Below are 21,802 nucleotides of genomic sequence, written 5' to 3' on the forward strand. Positions count from 1 at the left end.
GGCGTGGAGGTGAGGATCTGATCGTGTTTGGATGGAAGCAAACTGCCAGCCATGCTCAGGAGCTCACCTCTCCTCCTCGAGCTCATCCTCAGAGGGGAGGAAGAGCAGAGTGCAGGGCTCAGCTCCCCCTCACTGCCTCTGGGCGTCTCCTGTTGGCCCATCCACCTCTCTGGGCTTGAATCCACAGCTCACACCACTGGGAGGAATTGTTTGTTCTCCTATTAAAGATGCACACTAGCTGGCAAGCATGGAGTCCTTCCTTATTATTGAAGGGTTCCATAAAATGCATTAAAATTCCCTTAGGTCTGCAAAACCATGCGTGAAGTTTTTTGACAATTATGCAGGAGCTGCTAAGGTGATGCCCATCTGTGCAGTAATTCAGCCTTTTCAAAAGGCTGTCATCTATTCATCTCCTCTGAGTTTCAAAAGCAACCTGTTTTCAAGAGAAAGATTTTTCTTCTGGTATTAAAAGGGTTATACTTTATCCAAAGCAGAAAGTAAACACTTAATGTATTGCTGTTTATGCTCTTTTTATGTGTGTGTGTGAATATTTTTGTTGCTCTCCCTAATAGGAAGTCAAGAAAGTTGTTTGGGCATGTAGGTTTCCTGTCAAATATACAAGACAAGTGATCATCAGAAAATAAGGCAAAACAGGGTTATAAAAATGAACAAGCAGTAAAATATGGGGGTTTGTTAGCCAGAAACCTTGCAATGCATGAAAATTATTTCACTGAATGTCCAAGTCCTTCTTTCTTTCCACTTCCCCATTTTTCATTTTTTTGCTAGATGGATCTACAGTAGCTCAGGTGAAGGTACTGGATGGAAGTTAGGGACTGAGAGGTTATAAAAGAAAGCTTTCAGGATTTATTTTATTTGACAATATGATGAGCTTCTGCACTTGCTGTTGAAACCAGCCTGTAACAGCTGGGATTCTCCAGCTGTCAGTAGCTCTTTCAGCAGTAGGATTGTTTCTGGTTACAGTCTGGTTTGCCAGTGAGGGTGATGAAGCATAAAACGTGTCCCACATCACCTCTGGCCTTTGCTGCCTTGCTCCACACTGGGAGGAACCTGCACTGGGACACAGCAAAACGCTCCTTCTGTCTCTACAAAGTTCTTTGACACTTGCAAGTCTGCAGAATAATTTCAAATTCAGACCCTCCAATGAAATGCAAATGTTCAGCTGGCAGAAATCAATGCATGATGCCACTGAATTCTAGGAATCAAAAGCCAATTTTTTTACCAGTTTGGCAGGCTGGTGTGATTTCCCTGCCTCCTAACAGCCACGTACAAGGGTCCATATCCTTTCCTGAGGTATGTGCCCTAACATCTCTGATCTTCATAAGAAATCATTGTTTTCTAAGCTTAGGAGGGTAAAAATTAGGAAACTGAGTGAAGAAATAGGCATTGTGTTTTTGCTGTGGTTTTTACTGTATTGTTAAAATTAAAGATGGAGTTTTGGAGCTGAGTTTTTAACACTGGGTTTACTCATGGGCTGTAGGAAGTGCTGAAGTGGTTCCATATCATGATCACTTGTTTAAGTAGCTTGAATTTTATCAGCACTTAAAACTTGTACTCACATGATTGACACTAATGATTCTGAAAGAGACACTGTATTCTGTGGAGTGAGTAATTTGTTTTTTTAAAGAATTGCTTGAATACCTGTTTACGCTGTAGAATAACAGTGATGGTGACATTATGATGATACAGCCAATAAACAGAATGGTTATGGTTTTTTTAAAGTATCTGAAATACTTGCCAACAAAATTTGTCATGTGAAAATCTGTCATGGCTGTGAGGAAATGGATATTCACGTGCCTGTGAAACTTTGTAAAGTCAAAGCTGTGGTTTTGGTCTGGCTGCCTCTAGTTTTTAATGGTTAAAGTTGTTAGTACCTTAAATATTGCAGTGGGATTAGCTTCAGTGACCATGAGATCAGACTGTTATTGCTTCTATCCTCTATAATATTTGTTTCATTTCATGAAAAGTGACTTCTTAATGAACTATTGGCCAGAGCTGTGGATTCCCCAGGGTTTCTCAGACCTGAGCTGTCCTTAGTGAGAGCTCTGCAGGTTGACCAGGGGAAGTTTGTGCCCTCTGCAGTTTTAGGGGAGGAGCTGCATTTCCCCATGAAGTGCAGGTCACACACTAAGGGAACAAGGGGTTCTTTACACAGGTTCCTTGCTGTCAGCTGTCCCCATAATTCAATTAATCAAAGGAATGAAGAGGGAAAAGTTACATAAGGCCCTTACTTAGGATTGAGAATGTCGAGTGCTTCTTTCTCAGACATAAACTGCAGGCTCTGCTCAAGCTGTGGTGCATCAGAAAACCAGATTTGGTAAGATTACAGCAACTTCAAGCATCTGGCTACTGGTTGAAGTTTTTCAATTCCTGAGTAGTAATCTTTTGTTTAATGTTCTTCGTGTATTAAGTCTCCTTAATTCCAGAAACCTTTAATCTGAGTATGTAATAAGACATTCCTGTTGAAGTGCCAAATGCTTTGTTTGCACATTTTTAGTTTCAGGAATCTGTTAAAAATACCACAATGTCCTTTGTAGAAGATTATTTAGATCATAGGCTCTATTGACTGGTGAAATTGTGTTTATCTTCACAACGATAAAAAACAGGAGTTCTAAAGGAGAATAAGGAAAACCACTGAAAAGGATTCTCCTTCCAGTCCAATCTCATTCGTTGAAAGAAAATGTATATTAATTAAAAATTTAGACACTTCATTTCTGTTGCAAGGCTCCTTGCAAAAGACAAATTATTTTATACATCTAGTGTGTGTTGGAACTGACAGATGAGATTAATATGCTTCTTAAATTACCATTACCAAGGGTCAATTAATAAGTGAACTAACCTTGTGAAAGTCATTCTGAGAGACTAGTTACAGATCTGTAATAGTCCCTGTCAAATCACACAGAATTGAGAAAATGAGAAATCTGTCAAATAAATACCATACCTACTAATTGCATTCTGCATAAGGTAAATGAGCTCTGGTGGTTGTTGGTGGAAGGAACAAGAAATAAGTCTGAGAAATGTTGCCATTAATAATATACAAATTTGGAGTAAAATTTACTTGAGGGAGCATGAATGCACAGAAACCTCCCTTGGTAACAGAAAAGTGAAGTTTCTTGGCAGGCAAAGAACAGGGGATATGAAGCTTGAATGGTCATTAGAGGAATGTTTCTTAGGCTCTTATATAGTTTATTACGTTGGCAATTACAGGATTTACCTGGTTTTTTTCATTTTTTGATGCAATTTTCTGGATCTTTAGAGGTTAACTTACACAAATTAAGCTTTCATTATGACAAGAATTAAACCAGCCATATTTGTTGTATGATGGTAAAAAAAAAACCAACTTCCAAATTTACAAATTTCTCTCTGTGGGAAGGACTTTATTAAACACCCAGCTCCAAACCTGCAGGTTGACCAAGCCTCATGTTAATCCCTAATCCTATTTCCTGTGATCAGGTTATAAAACTGCAACAAGCATAAAAGCAAGATCACAGGAAACCAGTTTGCATTCTTCCAGGAAACCCTGAAGATTTAAGACAGTTCCATCAATAAAATCAACCACTTTTGGGTTAAATTTGGGTGTTCACAGCTATTGGCAACTGCAAATATGATTTTGCACTGTAGGTTTCGATGTGAGCTTGTCTCCAGGTTACTGGGTTCTGTATGTTAAATCATCCAGCTACATCTATTAATGAATAAATATTTTATACAAATATCAAATACCATGAAAAAGCAGAAATTTGCTGTATGATATGAACCTTGAAAAAGCAGCAAGTCAAAGATTTCTTTGTGCAGCAAACCCCAGGTTTGCTGTGATGGCAGAAGTGGCTGTTTGTGCATCTAAAGGTATGAGTTTAGAAAATTTGGATATTTATGGAATTAAAATAGCAGTCATGCTATTGGACAGGAGAAACACTCCAGCATGTGCTGTCATGAAGCTTTGACCTGGAAATTCCTTATTCCAGCCCTAGAAATGTTTATAAGGCAGGTCAGAGAGTGCCATGTGACTGAGGGGATCAGTCAGCGCAGCCACTCAGGGCTGGGCTCAAAAGCTAAAGGCTGAAATGTGCTCAATGGCAGCCTTTGATGGGTAATTCTAAAATCTAAATGTGGTTCTGAAAAGGAACCTGTGCAGAGAAAAAGGTTTTAAAAAAAAGATGTTTCCATACATTTATTCAGTTCTGCTCTCTATGATCTTCTGCTGGGTAAAGCAGAACATGAGGCAGAAAAATAAACTTAATGTCACTTTTCTTGTCTGTTGTTTCATTAGTGATAGAACATTTTTCTAACATTGAAAATCCTGTATAGATCAAGATTGTTTTTTTAGTGAACAATTTCATTTCAGTTAAACTCTTACATGATATAATTTACCTGCTGTCAAACCCAGTTAAGTGACATAGTTTGGTGCTATCATATTCCAGAACATGTCAGGATTTGATGAGCTATGAATGTTATGTTTAGTATCATGCATTTTTAAAAGGCTTTTTCCCCAACATTCTACTGAACACTCACTGAATCCTTCTCTGAATGTCTTTTATTTTTCTGCAGGAAAATGTTCCTGTTATACAATTTTGTTTCCTTGCTGAAGAGACAATCCATATTCATGCTTATTTTTTGACCTCTTAGTGAGAGATGAAGGCCTGATCACTTCAAATACATTTCTTACGAGCGTATTTTTCTGTGGTTAAAACTTCCAATTTCTCTGAATTGTTCAGCATGGAGCTCATTTATCTCCTGATAAAAAACAATTCTTTCTAAGTGATGTCTGTAGTAAAATCAGGGCAGCTAAGCCCAGAGCAGTGTCTGTCCTGGGCTGCTCCATGGGATGGTGAGAGCTGCTGGCAGAGCACTGAGTGCCATCCATTGAACACCCCTGTGAGCCAGCAGCCCTGCCTTGGCAAGGAGGGGACACACAACCATGTGAGCAGAACATTTATCCTCCAGAAAAGTGATTCTCAGGTTTCTGGGGTTGAGATGACCCCGAGGTATCAGAAAGTCTCTTTTTTCCCAGCCCCACGACCAAAGAAGAAGTTGAGATTCGTGGTCTCTGCTGTTCAAGGCTGTTTATTTTCTCTTTCCTGTTCCATTCTCTCTCTGACCTGCTGAGATCTGTCCAGCAGCTCGGATTGTGGCACAGTCCCTGCCCTTGGGGTGGTGTTGGCTTTTTATACTAAGAACTACCTGTGCTTTATTTACAATAACTTCCCAATACCTATCACCTGTGTTAGGCAGTCTGGCTCTACTCTAAACCAATCCCAAAGTGTCACCATCACAGCAGAAAATGGAGGACAAGGAGAAGAAGAAGAAGGAGAAGGAGAAGGAGAAGAAGCAGAAGAAGAAGAAGAAGGAGAAGGAGAAGAAGGAGAAGGAGAAGGAGAAGGGGAAGAAGGAGAAGGAGAAGAAGAAGAAGAAGAAGAAGACGAAGACGAAGAAGAAGAAGAAGAAGAAGAAGAAGAAGAAGAAGGACAGGACACACCCAGATTCCTCCATCTTGCCTCTTGAACCCCCATTCTAAATCCCCAAAATTCTACTTTTTCACCCTGTGACAAATGAACTATCATCCTACTCAAACTCTTGGGGTTTGTAACTCCTCACACAAAGCTGGTAATTGTTTCCATGGGCTAGAATCAAAGGCACAGGAGTTTGTGACTCTGTGCCAAGGTCTCTGAGCCCCCTGCCAGGGTCTTGAATCACCAGAGCAATGTCCTGGCTCCTGACAAGTGATCATCCCACTCCAGGTTTTACTGCATTTCCTTTTGTGCCCTTTTCCTTCTTTGGCCTAAAATGAAACAAGCACAGAAGTTTTAGAATAATTCTTTAGTTTTGAGAAAAGATTGTGAGATCTTTCTGCCTTCCTAAGTAGACCTAATAATTTTAAGTTGGTTTCTTTTTGCAGTTGGTTTTGCTTTCCTTATAGAATCGTGGAATCTTCCATGTCCCTTCCAAACATGGGTTTAGGGGCTTTTGTGATTTCATGCCAGGGGATTTACTTGGTGCAATAATAGCAAACTCTTGGTTTTACAAAAGACCTCAATTAGAATCAGAATAGGCTCTTTTTGATAGGCTCCATGGGGCTGATGGATTGCTACTGATTTCAACTCCAAAATCAAACCCTTGGGATTGATTGGACTGAGTTTCTCTGTGTGTTCTGCATTGACCCAGCAAGTTTCTTAACAGTGACAGATTTATAAATAGGTTACTCCAAATCAAAGAAATTATCTTATGTTTGAACCAGCAATATATTGATGAGAAGTCACCTTGCCAGGCCAAAGGAGAACCTGTTCTGGTGATGTAGCAGAACTGAGTGAGGAACTCTCATGCAATTTTCCATTAATTGTTGTTTTACTGAACAGTAAAATCCAATCATTCTGTTTGCTGTGTCAGGCAAATTAAAAACAAGAAGGTGACAGGAATAATGGGATAGAGACAGGACTACACCTAGTCACAGAGCAGAATTTTGTGAATAAATCTTGTTTTCCTTTTTTTAGACACTGTCTAAAGTGTCTAAATAAGATACTGTCTGTACTTAAATGGACTGTTGCAATTACATTGGCAGAAATAATGACACTTCAAACTTAATTATTAAATACATTTCTAGCAAATCATGCTGTACTGCTAAAATAGCTCCCTAATGCATAAAAAAATTCAGGTTTTAACCCCCATCTATTATTTTTAGAAAAGATCTGTTCTGGGATGTAAATTCCCTTAACTGACACAGGGGAGTGCACTCCTCAAGGGGAGTGTGATGGAGTAAAATAGCACAGGATGATTTTCCACCACCTTATGGCTTCAGTGCCACTTTGGAAACAAATACATGAAAGTTGAGTAGTCTGGTCTGTGCAAGAAATCCCTGTGTTGCTTTGGAGAATCAGCTTCAAAAGTCTCTTCAAGGGCTTCCTCTTCTAGGACATTTCAAATTTTAAAAAATTGCTGCACCCTGGTAGATTTTAACAGCTCAAAACACTGCAAGACTCCTCCTCCTTTGCATATTTGTTTATTTAATTCTCCAGTCTTGCCACAGCAATTCTCTGTGTTTGAAATTAGTTGCCTGTATTTGGTTCCTTTTCCTTTGTACATACTTTTATTTCTATTTTGCCTTTAATAACCCCTGGTACTCTGTGATTACCTTTGTGCGTCCCAAAGATCCCTTTCTTGGCTTTTTGAGTGACAGTTTTGCAATAGGAGAAGGAAATCTTCCTGCAACACTCTCTGGGATGAGTTCTGGAATTTAAAATTTACTCCTTTTATCATCATTTGGTTTGTGGGTGCATGAAAAAGGGCCTTGCTGATTGCTATAATTCAAAAAGGCTTTTTTCACTTGCAATTTTTTGGTGCTTAGAGCATTTAATTAATTTTTTGACTGACTATATCCAGGCTTTACATTTTGCTGGAATAACAGACTTGCCCAATTCTCCCTTTGCCAAATACAATATTCCACATAGGATTTTTTTTTTCAGTTGATACAACTGATGCAGCTTGATGCAATCAGTGAAAAAATAGAAATCCACAATGTAATCATTGTAAAAAAAAGGCTTTGATTGCATTTTTGGACTGAAAATCATGTCTGTTAGTATTTGTGGATAGTGAAAAGGCTTTGAGAAGGGTAAAAAAAGACAAAAGGTGACATTGTGGGTCTTGGAATTCTGAAAATTGCTCAGATAAGGTTGTCATAATTTGAATTTTAGGAAAAGCATGAAGGACAGAAAAGGACAGAAAAGGAGAAATCTTTCTCTCCAGAAACAAAATGGGTGTGGAAATGTGGCAGGATAAAGTCCTGAAAGTTAGTGACAAATCAGCAAGGCAGAAGTCTGTGGATTTGGTTTGAGATCTGGTTTTATAAAAGTGCAGCACAGGAATTGTTGTTGTGTGTTGTAAAACATCTTGTAAGATCTCAGAATTAAGGGAAAGTGGTGGTGGAGCATAAAATTTACTGAGGAAGTGCCTTCCTAACATGTCAAATGAGGTAAATTAAGGTTGACTGAGATATTTAAAATAAATAAATAAATCCAGTGAGGCATGCTAGAACTGCAAATTACACCTTAAGATTAATAGTTTTAACAGGTAATTTTGTCACGAGAGCTGAAGACCAGTGAAGCATTTCAGAAAGTTCCTGGGTGAAATGTAAGCAAGGAAAATAAAAGAACACGAAATAAATTCTATCTTTCCATGTGTCACTACACAGCAGATGCTTGCTGATCCTTCAGGAATCACATTAGAGCTGTTTGACTACTCAGAAAAAAGACTTTTACTGTGTTAATTCACCTAATTTGAGACTCATTGACTAAATCTTCCTTTATTCACAATTAATGTAGAGAGATGGTCCAACATGTTAACAGTGACAAAGACTCAGTTAAGAGAGAGAGAAAAGGTAATTTGAAATGACATTTTATTTTGGATCAGGCTGCCCAGGGAATATCTTTCCACTACATCCATGTCTGCAAACTACTTTTCTGCTATAATAATGTGGAAACTGTTCAAGATAATGTCTTTTTTTCTGTGAATGAATTATAGATTTAATAGGAAAAAACCACTACACTGCTGGAATGAAACAGAGAAGCTGCTCATTGTGTGTGATCTGGGATGTGCTGATCTGTCTAGCTGCTCTTACCAGGAAGATCAGCTGTCTGAATTATAAAAATATCAGCCAAAAATACCCTTTTGGAAAAAATCCAAACAACTGGACATATTTGGAAATTCAATAAAGCTGACTGTAGACAAAATCAGCAAAAAACTCCTTTAGTTTGGGATGACAGGGCAGGATAAGGAGAGTTTTGTTACCTCCAGTGCTTGCACATGGTCACAGCTGTGAGGGTGGGGAGTGCAGCAGGGCAGGGAAAGCCAAGCTCTGACTCTGAGGACTTCTGGGCTATATTTGAAATATTTACCCCCACACATGTCAAAATTCTTAATACAACAGCTTCCAAGCCCTGATGCTATTTAGGGAGATCAATAAACTCACTTTTACTGAGGAGTGGAACCAAACCCAGCAGGGAGGGAGTTGTGATGATGCTTCCCACACCTTTTATCATCAGCATGGAAATGTGTCAGCTCTGGCTCACAAACAGGCAGCAAAGTGCCAAATGTTTACTAGACAGGGTTTGAGGAGGAAGGAGAGGGCAGTTCCATGGCAGGAACCTGGTCAGACAGGCAGGTTCCAGTTGGCAAAGTGGGTGCTCTGAGTAAAGGAGAGGATGCCAGGGCTTGGGAAAGGAGTTTTAGAAGGAGATTTAGCTGCAGAATAAAAATAAATAATAAATGAATACAATTAAATACATGAATGGGCAAGGGACTGTGTAGAGACACAAACAGAACACTAAGGAGTTTGTCACCCCATCCTGTGTGCTGGGAAGGGGCATGGCAGACACCCTGTGCCACAATCCAAACCTTCTGTGATAGCAGCTTTGCAGCTCTGCAATTTTAATGGGTTTTGTAAGACATGGCCCTTGCAGCATGGTCATCTCAACCCTGTGGGCAGAGACAAATAAATCTCACCTGGTTCTCTTTTCCTGCCTTCTGGAGACCAACCTTCCCAAAGGTGAAGTTTAGGAATGCTATGGAATTGCATCTGTAAAAATGCAGTGTATAAAATATGGTGATAGCATGTCAAATTTTGAATAGCAGGGCAATTTTCTTTACAGGAAAAGCCAAATTTTCAGCAGCTCCACCAGGAAAACACTTGTCTCTGAAGGGTTTCCCTCACTGACACTTGCATGCCAAGCACTCTTGTTTTTCTCTTGGGTGGGCTCTGAAGGAGCCCTGGCTGCAGCTGTCCCTGGAGCACTGATGGGGTGGAGAGGATGAGCTCCAGATGTCACCCCAGGAATGTGAAACTGGAAACTGAGGCTGCAAGGCAGCAGAGACCTGCAGGCCTCCAGTGCAGCCTGGAAACTCCCCTGTCCCAGTGCTTTTGTCAGTGCTTTTGTTCATTAAACCCAGGGACACCCGAGCTGTTCCCTCTGCTCCAGCCTGGCATCAGCCTGGGTGATCCTCCACTTCAGAGACCTTTTCCTCCTCGTTTGCAGGACCAGATAGTTTAAGCAATAATAACAAAGCCAAATCTCTGTATGTGTGATATATCCCTGGCATTTGCACTGACCTTTATTTCTTATGCCTAAAGAAGTTATTTCCTTGGCCCTGATGCATTTGGGATCTTGCATTTTAGTTCTTGGTCTGATTAACTACAGGCTCTCTCTGACCCTGTTGCTTCTTGCATCCTTCCACGAGGTGAAATCTGTTCAATTCTTGCCACTTCCTCCACTTTTGGAGTTATTTTTGAGCAGCCAGAATGGTGAGCAGTGTCAAATAATGCCAGCAGCTATTTAAAAGTGCAAAGCTATTTTTTTCAGCTTTTCTTTTCTAAGTGTCTTTATTGCTTCTGTGGTGCAGCATGGAGACTAAAAATTCTGGCCCAGCTTATGTCTTAATCCTTTATTTCAGCCCTAATTTGTCTCTTTTTTGATTTCTTGAATATTTTTGTGGTGATTAGAATTGATTGCTTTGGTGAATCCTGATACCTCCTCTGTCTCCCCCACCTCCTCTCCCTTTTTGAGGGGATCAACATGTGCTCTCTTGTGATATGGGAAGATTTTAATTAGATTTTAATTTACATGATCATCCTTAATACTTCTGGTCTGTGTGAAGTACACGTGGCTGCTTGAAGAGCTGTGCTGCTCCTCAGATTTGAGGGATGTTCTCCTCATTTGTTCACTGAGGTTATTTTTGGAGTGAGCATTCTCCTTTCAGCTCCTAGATAATACTTAACAGAATGGATGCTTCAGAAGTTATTTTAATTTGATTTTTGTAGCCATATGAGAGATTCTTTGAGGCTTCCTCTTGTAAGGATGCACAAAATTATTTTCGCTCGTGCTTTTGTGTCTTTAAAGTTGTAGAATAGTGTGTAACTGGGGGGAAAATTATATACTGAGAGGACAACTGGGTTTTCAAAGATCTTTCAAAGGTGTTTTGATTTTAATAGGATACATTATCCAGTCTCATAAGGCACTTTGAAAAATCATACTGTGCACATGTTGGTAGCTTAATAATCTTTGTAAATCTAATTTTACATTACTTGCTCAGCAAGAGACGGAATATCTCTATCAGTCTTGTGTGCAGAGATCAAAAACCCAGATTCAAGCTTGATTTAAATTTTGTCTGGTCTGTGGCTTTGGTGAAGTCATTTCATCTCTGTCTCCCACCCTTTGCTGATCTTATTTATGTGACTGATTCTCTTTTGAAACACTCTGGGGCTGTTGGTCCCATCATAGATAATCAGGATGGTTCAGTTTGGGCACCTCACTCCTGCCTTATGCCCACCCTAAAATGGGGATTTGGTGGGGTTTGGAGGGTTTGTAACTGCACCCATTTGCTCTGTGAGGGTGGCAGGACCCTGGAGCAGCTCCTGCCATCCCATCTGCTGCCCACAGAAGAGGGAATTTTGGGATAATGTCAGAATCTGCCCTTCTCTGCTCCCAGGAACAATTCCTTTGTTCCCTGTGACTTTTTGCATGACATTAAACCCAGTTTTCTCTCATGCAGCCTGGCTGTGTCCTAGAAAGTGACATTTGGCAGAGGGACTGGAGTTCACAGGGACACATCTGGGGCAAAGGATGGACAGAAGCTTTGAACAGCTGCTGGTTTCTAGTGCCTGATATTATACAAAACCTTAAATGTTCTGTGGATATCAAAAGGAATCTTTGCAAAGAATTATTATTACAAAAATTTAAACGTCAAAAATAAGAAATAATAGACACGAGAACTCACAAGTAAATCTTGTCTCCTTCAAACTGACCTAAAAACCCCCTGAAAATACCAATTACTGCTTGCTGACCCCTTTGTTCTTATAACTTAAAACCGGCCTCAGGAATAGGTGGTAAAAACTGTGAGATTAATTTACCCATTTTGTGGGTTTATTTTTTCAGTTGACGTACAAAAGTCTGCTATAAAATCCCAAACTGTTTTAGATTTTAATGAGAGAAAATATCAAAATATTATCAAAATATCAAATATTATCAGAATAAGTTTTGGAATTGGGTTTAGTGTGAAGAAAAGGCAGAGTTCATTTTGGTACAAGATTTTTATGAGTATGTAATAATGTATTTTTTCTGCAGTTTATGCCGTCATTCTCTACAATTTGGGGGTTTTTATATTCGTCCTCTGTGATTTTTTCATGGAAAAGGGGCCATTTTATACTTAGAATAGAGAAAAATTTCCAGGCTTTAAGCTCTACAGAAAACAACACTTTTTTAAAGAATATTGTGATTCAGAGACACAGCTGGGGAAGAAAATGCATTTCCTGTGACACTAATGGTGGTACAGTGTATACATTCAATTAGATAATGAATTCATAATTGCTTGGTTTCCAGCTATGGAGCAATTTCATACATTAAAACCAAAAAAATATTAAATGCATGGCATTGTAGCTTCATTTTTCAGCAAGGAGCACATTCCAGTGATGGCATTTCCTAGGAATATTGTGACTTTCCTGGATTGCCTGTGACAGGTTTTCCAGTGGAAAAAGAGTTTCTGATCTTATCTCAAGGCAACAGGAGCTGCAGGTACCAGGAGCTTTTGGAACTGGCCTGATTGAAAAGTGGCCAAGAAAATGTTCTTGTGCTTTGCCCTGCAAAGGAAAGGTGAACAATGGAGAGATTTGCTGCACAAAAAATCATGTGGAAAATGGGTAGGAAGCTGTTATTTAATTATATTTAATTAAGGCTCTAAGAGTTTTCTGACTTGGGCTGGTTTTGTTTAAAGACAAAACAGTTGAAATAATTTGGGAATGTTGATTTGACAGTCTCAGATAAACCCTCTTGGTGACAGGTTCAGGTGCAACTTGAGCTTTGGAAAGGCAAAAGGTTCCTTTTAGTCAAAAGTGTATAAACTTGGCAGAACTTGCTGTGTTCTGCTTCACAAATTAAAACATGATGTGGACCCTGACCTTTGAGTCCACTGATGTGACTAATTATTAAAATCTTAAGCCCACTGCCTTAAAAGCCAGAGATAAAAGCACATATTTTACTGTTTATAATATTAACTTCCTCTTTCTTTCCTTAAAATTTCTATTAATGCATCTACAAACCTTTGCCTCTGAAGTGATCAAAGATGAGGTGACTCCTGCTGAAGAATTCACTCTTTGTCACTTTGGAAAGATAGAAGTCTTGGGCTTTTAAAAATTTGTGTTTAATTAATGCACATAGTTAAGAGATAGTTGTGCTCAGAAAATAGGAACTGTGTAATAATTAATTTTTGAGATGGATGCAGTAGCAAGAAAGCCTGTGGAGGATATTCCTGCAGTACTTCCATGGCTAATTAATCCCTTCCCACCTTGGCTAGGTGAAATTCCCTAATTGCAGGTAATGGATGGTGCTGGGTTTTGCCATCATCTGTACAGTTCTGCTGTGGTGGTTGATAGAATTCTGTTTAACCCTGAAAAACTGTTTATTTTTGTTTGGCATCCTCTCCCTCCATCTCTTATGGAGCAATATAACTATTAGCTCATGTTTTATTCACACTCTTAAATCAGGAAAATTTACTTGTAATTAGTTTCTCTTTGTCTAAATTGTTGTCTTCTCTGAGTTGTGTTTGTTAGGTAATTGCATAAAATTTTTACTACAATCTTGCACTATAAAGAGAACTTTTTTACTACATTTTATGACCTAGAGGTGGCCAAATTTTCTTTTCTTACCAGGAGATTGCCTGAATGAAAGATGCATAAGCCCTTACTGTCAATCCACACTTAAAAACTGACGATAAATAAACCTAACAAGTATTGTCAATAATTAATGTGATCAATAAATAAATCAGCAGTGATTAGAATCACTGAGGTGGGGCAGGTGGTGGTGTTGCAGAATTTTGGGTGGTGCAGTGCTCCTGTGAAGCTGGGGGTGAGGAACAAGTAGAAAAACCATCTGTGGAAACAAATGGAAAACTTCCACGAGAAACATTCCTGTGGGCAACAAATTGGAAATTACAATTAGATGGCAGGTAATGACTAAATAACCTGTCTAAGGATTTGAAGATAATTAAGCACTAAAAGATTTTCCAGATTTACTTATGGAAATCTCCAAATTTATGATATAATTTTATGTGAGCCATTGGCTGGCTGGCTGCAAAGTGAAAATAGACATTTATATGCAGAGAAGGAAGGTGGCTCTCCAGAATCATTTCACCAAAAGCAATAAATGAATGAAAACAACCCTTCTGTGAAGAGAAACCTTTGAAATTACTTGAAGTAATGGTAAGAACGAGACTGGTTATCTTTTCATGTAAATGTTATTGCTGGCTGCAGAGTAGAAAGGATTCAAGACTGTTTAAAATAAAGCAGAAAGCTTAAAATGAGCAACTTTGAATAAGCTTAACTTCTGATGAGATCATTATATTTGGGGTGATGAAAGATCCTTGCTTTGCATATGCTGAGGGAAATTGCATGGGAAGCCTAGAAATAATCCATTTCCAGAAGGGAGAGGGTTCAGTGGGAGTTTGCCAGATAAGAATATATTTTATCCTGCCTGCCCTTTGGGGGTTTAGGCTGTTCCCTGTTCCATTGCTGTGCCTAATTGGCTCAGTAATCAAATGATCAGTGTTTCTGAGCCATGTTGGGGCACCAGCCAAAGTCTGCTTTGCATCTGATCATGGAGTTTTGTGCTGTGAGGTGTAAAGTTTCTCCTTAAGCCTTGATTATCCTTTGTGGTTTGCACGTACACTTGTGTCAAAAATGAAATTGGGATTTAGTCTCAAGAGCTGCTGGAAATCACAGGTTAGATTATGATGAGCATGACTTCATCATCATCATCATCAAGCCATGGTTTGGGTTGGAAAGGACCATCTAGTTTCCACCCCCATGAACATAATTCCATGATTTTAAGTGGGAAAGCATCAGTTTTTCACAAAATAAACAGCTGCAGAACTCTGCAGGTTGGGTTTTTTCCCATTTGTTCAAATCTGCCTTTATGCTTAGCACACGTCCTTGGAGCTGCATTGTTATAGCCAGGTAGGAACTCAAACCCTTTCTAAATGTGCCATTCTAATTTCTTGTTATCAAAAGAATTAATTCAGTATTTTTCCTACATCCGTCAAGTTTTACATTAAAACCAGAGAGGCTTTCTTGCCTTCTGCATAGAAAGGCTGAAATCTCACAGTTCTGTTAGTTGGGACAATCTCATTTCCCACCTGGTTTTATTTACAGCCTGTTCAAAGTGCCAATATTGTCTTTTACTTGAATGCTTTCTCATTTGCATGTGTTGGGTTTTTGGAAATAACAATAGACTTCTGTTGTTATTTTGTGAGCAGATTTTATGGATTGTTTGGTTTTGTTTTAATTTTGGGTGTTTTTGTTAGTTTTTTTCATGGGGAAGCTAGATAAAATATCAGACAGCTTCTTTCACAAACTGATCATATAAAGAATGATGGCCATAACTTCAGTGCTGCAGGTTTTTATTTTGAAAACATTGTAAAATGGGCTTAAAAGGAGCTGGTGAGTTAATACTTAGGACAGGCTTGAAAATTATTGTACAAAGATTAATAAAATAAAGTCCTCAACAATCTTAATAAAATGAAGAAGATAGCATGTAACTATTCCTACAGACCTGTCATGCCAAATTTTTTGGACAGTTGCTCTCAGATGCAGTGGAATTGGCAAAGATAAAGTAAATCTATTTCAGTCATTAATAAGAATCTCCTATTCTTTTTCTTAATCTGTGCAAGTCTGAGAAAAAAACCCCAAAAACTGGCATTAGATATGCCTTTGTTTTAAATGACTTACAATTCTGATAAAGCAGCTGAAGCAGTTTTTTAAATTTAGCAAAGTCTTTGTTCTTTCCAATGAACAGCACAGTGACTTGATACTGAGAGATAGATTAGGAGCAAATTATCTTGAATTTGAAAATTAATTTCCTGGAATTTCACAGGGAAATTTTGCTATTCTTTCACTTCCCAAAGCAATTAACATGGTTTTGATGAGTCAGTTTTACTGTGATAAAGTGTCCAGCTCTGGAGTCTTCAGCACAGGGATGATGTGGATTTGTGGGTCCAGAGGAGGCCTCAAAAATGAGCAGATGGCTGGGACATTTCTGTAAGGAGAGTTGGGGTGCTCAGCCCCAAATCTGATCACGGAGTTTTGTGCTGTGAGGTGCAAAATTTCACCTAAAGCATTGATTATCCTTTGTGGTTTGCATTTAAAGAGAAGAAAAGGCCCCAGGAAGACCTTAGAGCCCCTTTCAGGGGATTACGGAAGGTTGGGGATAAACATTTAGCAGGGCTTGTTTGATAGGACAAAGAGAAATGGTTTGAACAAAAAGAGATTTGAACTAGATGTAAGGAGAGGAAATTAAAATAAGGGTGGTAAAATACTGACATGGTTTGCTCAGAGATGAGGTGAATGTTCCATCCCTGGAAAACCTTCCAGGCTAGGCTGGATGGGACTGGAGCAATCTGCTCCAGTGAAAGGTTTCCCTGCCCATGGCAGGGGCTGGAAATTGATGAACTTTAAAGGTCCTTTCCAAGCTGAATTATTTTATGATTCATTTTTGTCAGTAGTTTCCAGCTTTAGCTAAAACTGTATCTGACTTTAATGTAGTTCAGGAATGGAATCACTTTTCCTTTCCCCGTCCCATCACATCCTATGGCAAAGATTCCTGAATTGGCTTTGGAGCTCAGAGTTGAACAAACCCAAAAGCTGAAGGGGAGATGCTCCCAGAAATCTTCAGCTGTGCCAAAGCTACTGGAATCATTCCAACCAGAATATTTGTCTGCCTTTAGGATGTTAATCCAAATAATAAAAAAATAAGGCTTGGGAAAGGTTTGCAAGAACAATTCCCAGACAAGTGAGGCTTAGCAGTGAGTAGATGTTAAAATGGACTGTGACACTATTTACAAACAGTGCCTGTGAGTAGGTGTCTCACTCAGAACAAATACTCCTACTCACACCCAACACATTGAATTTAAAAAGTGGAAGGTATTTATGAGGGTAACAGAAAACAGAGAAAGGTGATAATAAGCCATCCATTTTAATAAGGAATTAGGATTCTGACCTATTTCTTTCCCAGCAGGATTTATCACTAAGTTATAAATAACTTACAGGTATAAGACAGGGCAATGAAGAATAAATTAACAGTCTAAACAAAATGCTCAGAGACTTCCAGCCTCTGCTGGCTCCATTTTCTCAGGGAAAGACTGGGAGAGAGTGATATTAACATCTGAGCTCAGGTTCATTTTCTGGCTGGCTTAACTCCATTAGAGTCTGGGGATGGGGAGGGCAGGTGAGAATGATAGTGGTGTCTCAGACATGTTTATTGCTGTATTTTATTGATTTCTTTGAGGGGAGAGAACTGCAGGTATAGCACACAGTTGCAATCTAAATTGATTTCTCTGTTGTTTAAGAAGTTTTGGCACAGTTTGCCCTGGTGACTGACTGGGACCTTGCACTGCACGTGGTTTGGGGGGTTGATGTACAATAGGATCTTTCTGTCCAGTTTTTGAAAGTAAAGAAAGTCCAAACAAATTTTCAGCTTGTGAATACACCCACTTGACTGAGACTGAAGATGTTCTTTCATTCTTCCACACCTCATTAGAAGACCCAGAGAAATCTGAAAATGGCCTAACAGCCTCTTCATGCCATCACCACTGAAAAATGTCTAAATGCTACAGTATTCCTGCTTTTTGTTTGTTTGTTTTTCATGGTTTTGTTTTCTGTTTGTTTTTAAAAAGGCTTTTGGGTGAGCATTAATGTCAATTCTACCATGATATTTCTATATCTGTCCACTGGAGGTGTGCTTGATAAAAGCAAAGAAACAAATTCTAACCAAATCTTCACAGGCGTAGGATCAAATTTGCAAGGGGTCTTGTTTTTCGGGGTTTTTGAAAGCTTTGGGGTTTTTTAAAGCTTTTTAATTCTTTGGGCAATATGGCATCTTCAAGCTGCCAGGGGGTATCTCAGTTTGAATGTACATCTGTCCCTTCTTTTGCTTCGAGGAGAAATCTGCTCTGAGCCTGGTCCAGAAGACTGGGCTGCAAGTGACGTCTTTGGCAGGGTGTGGCCACACCAACGCTCATCAGAACCCTTTTTTTCTCACCTCTTCTCACTGTGACAGTGAACTCACGACTTGATTCCTTTTTCTGCTCACACAGCTGGAGGTGGAGGTGGTGGATATGAACGGGAAGACCTTGGACGGGCCGGTGCGCTTGGACGTCTTGGTCATCGACCAGAACGACAACAGGCCCATGTTCAAGGAGGGCCCCTACGTTGGGCACGTCATGGAGGGATCTGCCACAGGTGAGTGCCAGGCACCCACAGCTCAGGAAATCATTGTGTTTGCAGGGATGATCAATCTGACTCGGCGTTTTCTGAAGGTTAATTTATTATTTTATGATATTATATTATATTAAAGAATGCTATACTGTACTAAACACAGAAAGGATACTTACACAATGCTAAAAAGATAATAATGAAAACTCTTTCCAGAGTCCTGACACAGCTTGGCACTGATTGGCCAAAGAGTGAGAACAACTCACAGCAGGACCCAATGAAACAATCACCTGTGGGTGAACAATCTCCAAACACATTCCACATGAGCACAACACAGGAGAAGCAAATGAGATAAGAATTGTTTTCTTTTCCTCTGAGGCTTCTCAGCTTCCCAGGAGAAGAATCCTGGGCAAAGGGATTTTTCAGAGAATGTGAATACGACAGAGCTTGAACAAATCCTCTGTTGATAAATGCATTATTATCACTCTGTACAAGTTTTCTTGCCGATTTGGGGGCTCGCTGGATTCTTCCTCTGTGAAAAGAAGCAGGAGCAGCACAACTTAAGGACAGCAGGTAATGATTTTTGAAAAACAAGTCTCTGCAGTAAAAGAAAGTAAAAGGAAAATACCCAGAAATTAGTAGGAAATAGGAGCTTTGATTTTGGTTCATGTTTTTTCTTCATCTCTGGAATCAATGAAGACAACCCCTAGGATATGATTAAGGTTCAAACCAAATACCATGAGCAATTTCTGTGCGGAGTGGGAATTTCATTTTTTTTCCTGTAAGTTTAGTTACTGGAAGGGTTGTTTTTATTTGTTTATCTAGCATGAGTCTGGTAAATAACACAAATAAATGGAAAGCACATTATGAATAGACTAATGTTGTAGGGGAGAATGAAATACTGAACAATGCTGATAAACAGATGTTGTAAATGCAGATACAACCGTTGCAATAAAACAAAAACACATTGATAATTAAAGTTAGCAAGGAAAATGTTCTGATTAAATTTCCTGTTGATTTTGTCTGATGAGGAAATTCTACAAGTGTAAGGTGCTGTTCCAAGTTTTAATGTGGGTATAACCATCCAAGTTAAACTCTTCCCTCATATTATGTAAGATTTCTGCTGAATTTTTCATTTTCACATAGAGTTCTTCATATCTAAAAACCTGTGGGTATGAAATGCATTACAAGCTGCTCCTTAACCAGATTAAATTTTTGAGGTAAATGTTTATTTACCTCACTTGTGACAAACATATAATGAAGATATTGATGATCTTTTCAGCCAAACAAGAAATGTTTCATGTTTGAGAATACGGCTGCCAGCGGAACACTCTTTTCTTTTGTAGGTCTCTAGTACATTTTTTAACTGGCAATTCTCTATTTTTATTATCCATAAACTCTCCTTGTTTTCCTTTTTTTCCCCACTCCTTATATTGAAGTTTACACTTCTGATTCAGTAGGGATGTTTCTCAGCCCACCTTCCAGTGAATTCTTCTGTAATAGTTCCATCCATTTTCTCCTATTGCTGCTTTGTATTGACTCAGGTATCATTTAGCATTTTGATTGTCTTTCCTGTTGGCCAAAGTTTGAATAATTTTTCTCAGCTTTCCCTCCCTTACCCTCCAGGTATTCATCACATTAAACTTCATAACCTCATTTGCCTGGTGTCAAGAGCACCAATGCTTGCAAAATTATTTTGTGCACAGTGGAGCCTGTGGGATCAGGGTGGGCTGGAATCAGCCACAGCTCTCTGTGCAGATGGCACCCACTCAGCCACCACCTCCTGCTCTTCTTTTCCATAGTTCTTCCCAACTTGTGGCACAGATCTTCAAATGATTCATCAGGCTCTGCTATTGTATCACAGAGGTTATCAGAGAATATTCTGGGCTGGAAGGGCCCCCCTCAGCTGTTCCAAATCAAAGGTTGCATGCACAGCTTGAGGGAAATCCTGATGTGTTGGCAAGTGCCGTTCCTGAGTCCTTGCCTTTGGATTGCAGTTGTGCTGAATTTCATTGCTGAAGCTGCAAAAGGAAGGCTTTGGATGGGGATTTTGAAGGAATTTTGAATGAGTTAGAGATGGGATCTCTGAGTTTTTAGATGATGATGTTTATTTTTCTTATCTTTTATATAGGTAGGAAGGGTGAGTTCAGCTCACATCTTCACAGCATGGTTCAGAAGGTCACAAGACCCTTAGTTGTAAGACCTTTCAAGGATTTATTGCTTAATAAAATACTGTTGATAAGGATATTTATATTTTTGATCCAACCCTTAAATATTTCATTTTATGGACTCACAGTGTAAGCTTTCTTAATTAATTATGTTATGATACACAAATTTGCAGTACTGTATTTTAAACTTCTTGTTTACCTTTGTTACTACTTAATTTTTTTCTATATTTTGAACTCTAAAACTCTAAACTTTCTTTTTTTTAACTTAAAGTGGTTCTGCTTTCAAGCTACATTGTCACTTCTATTACACAGAAATTACATAAACACAGAAATTACAGTGAAAAGTTGTGCCAAGCCCCTTTTAAGAATCTTCTATCTGAGATAGATATAAATCCACCAAAACTCAAGAAAACATGGAAACAGTGTGTGATTTTTGTATTTATTTGATCTGTCTATGAATAATTTAAGTCTTTTGAGCACAGTCCCAGTGAGGATGGTTTGGATGGTGTTTAAATAGATTTTTTTTTTATGTCACTAAGGCCATTCACATTTTTTTGTGTGTGTGATTTTTAAAATCACAGTAAACACCCCTGGTTATTTGGACACTTACAATTTCTGTGCCATCCCACTCCTGGAGAGGCAAGTACCTGCCTATAATTACTGAGAGTACAAACTACATTACAATGAGTATTCATCTGAATTTCAAGCTAGGGCTTGCCAGACCTTATAATTAATGATAAAAAAATGTGACTGCTAGGTGATATTGCTACAGATTTATTTCTTGATATATCATTCCTAGGGAAATTTAATAATATAGTTAGTTACAGTAAATTAGCTCTTTTCAGGGAAAATTGTTATGGTTCTGAAAATAGCCCAGAGTTAAATCCTAACAAAGTACACTCAAATGTGTGCTTAAAGTGACCACAGATGTGCTGAGATTTCTATTAGGCCTTTTCCTGGAGGGACTGCAAACTTGGAGGCTTTTTATCATAAATAAATGGATTGGAAAACCAGTAGAAACTGTTTGAAGACAGGAGAACCAGTTTGATTTGTTGTTTTTTATTTATACCAGCTCCCACTCCTGGATGAGGTTGTAGTCAGCATATGTGTACCAGGAAAATAATGGCAGAGCCTGGCTCAGTGACACTGATGGCAATTTTTGGACTGACTGTAATGGGTTTTGTGCTCGCTGCACTGCTGATTTCTCATGTTTTTGTTTTCTGAGTTATGACCCAGTTTATTCCCCGTAGATCTCTGGTTTTTCCAGCTGCCAGCTCAAGGGTTGAGGAGCTGTGTCTCTTGCAGCAGCCTCACCTGAGCACATTAATGAGGGTGGCTCCAATGCCATGGATTCCACAGGCAGGCAGAAACCTTTGGA

General features: G+C 39.0%; 1 protein-coding gene across 2 annotated transcripts in view; it reads left to right on the forward strand.

Moving 5' to 3' along the window:
• The window catches only part of CDH13 (cadherin 13), a 443,692-nt gene that overhangs the window by 239,467 nt on the left and 182,423 nt on the right, over positions 1-21,802 (forward strand). For both annotated transcript variants that reach the window (XM_071440760.1, XM_071440761.1), the window contains exon 6: positions 18,139-18,283. In XM_071440760.1, the coding sequence (XP_071296861.1) occupies positions 18,139-18,283 (145 nt within the window). The remainder of the gene's footprint in view (positions 1-18,138; positions 18,284-21,802) is intronic.

This window comes from Agelaius tricolor, unplaced genomic scaffold (assembly GCF_023055355.1).
Source record: "Agelaius tricolor isolate 1412-34295 unplaced genomic scaffold, bAgeTri1.0.p SCAF_15, whole genome shotgun sequence".
Lineage (NCBI taxonomy): Eukaryota > Metazoa > Chordata > Aves > Passeriformes > Icteridae > Agelaius > Agelaius tricolor.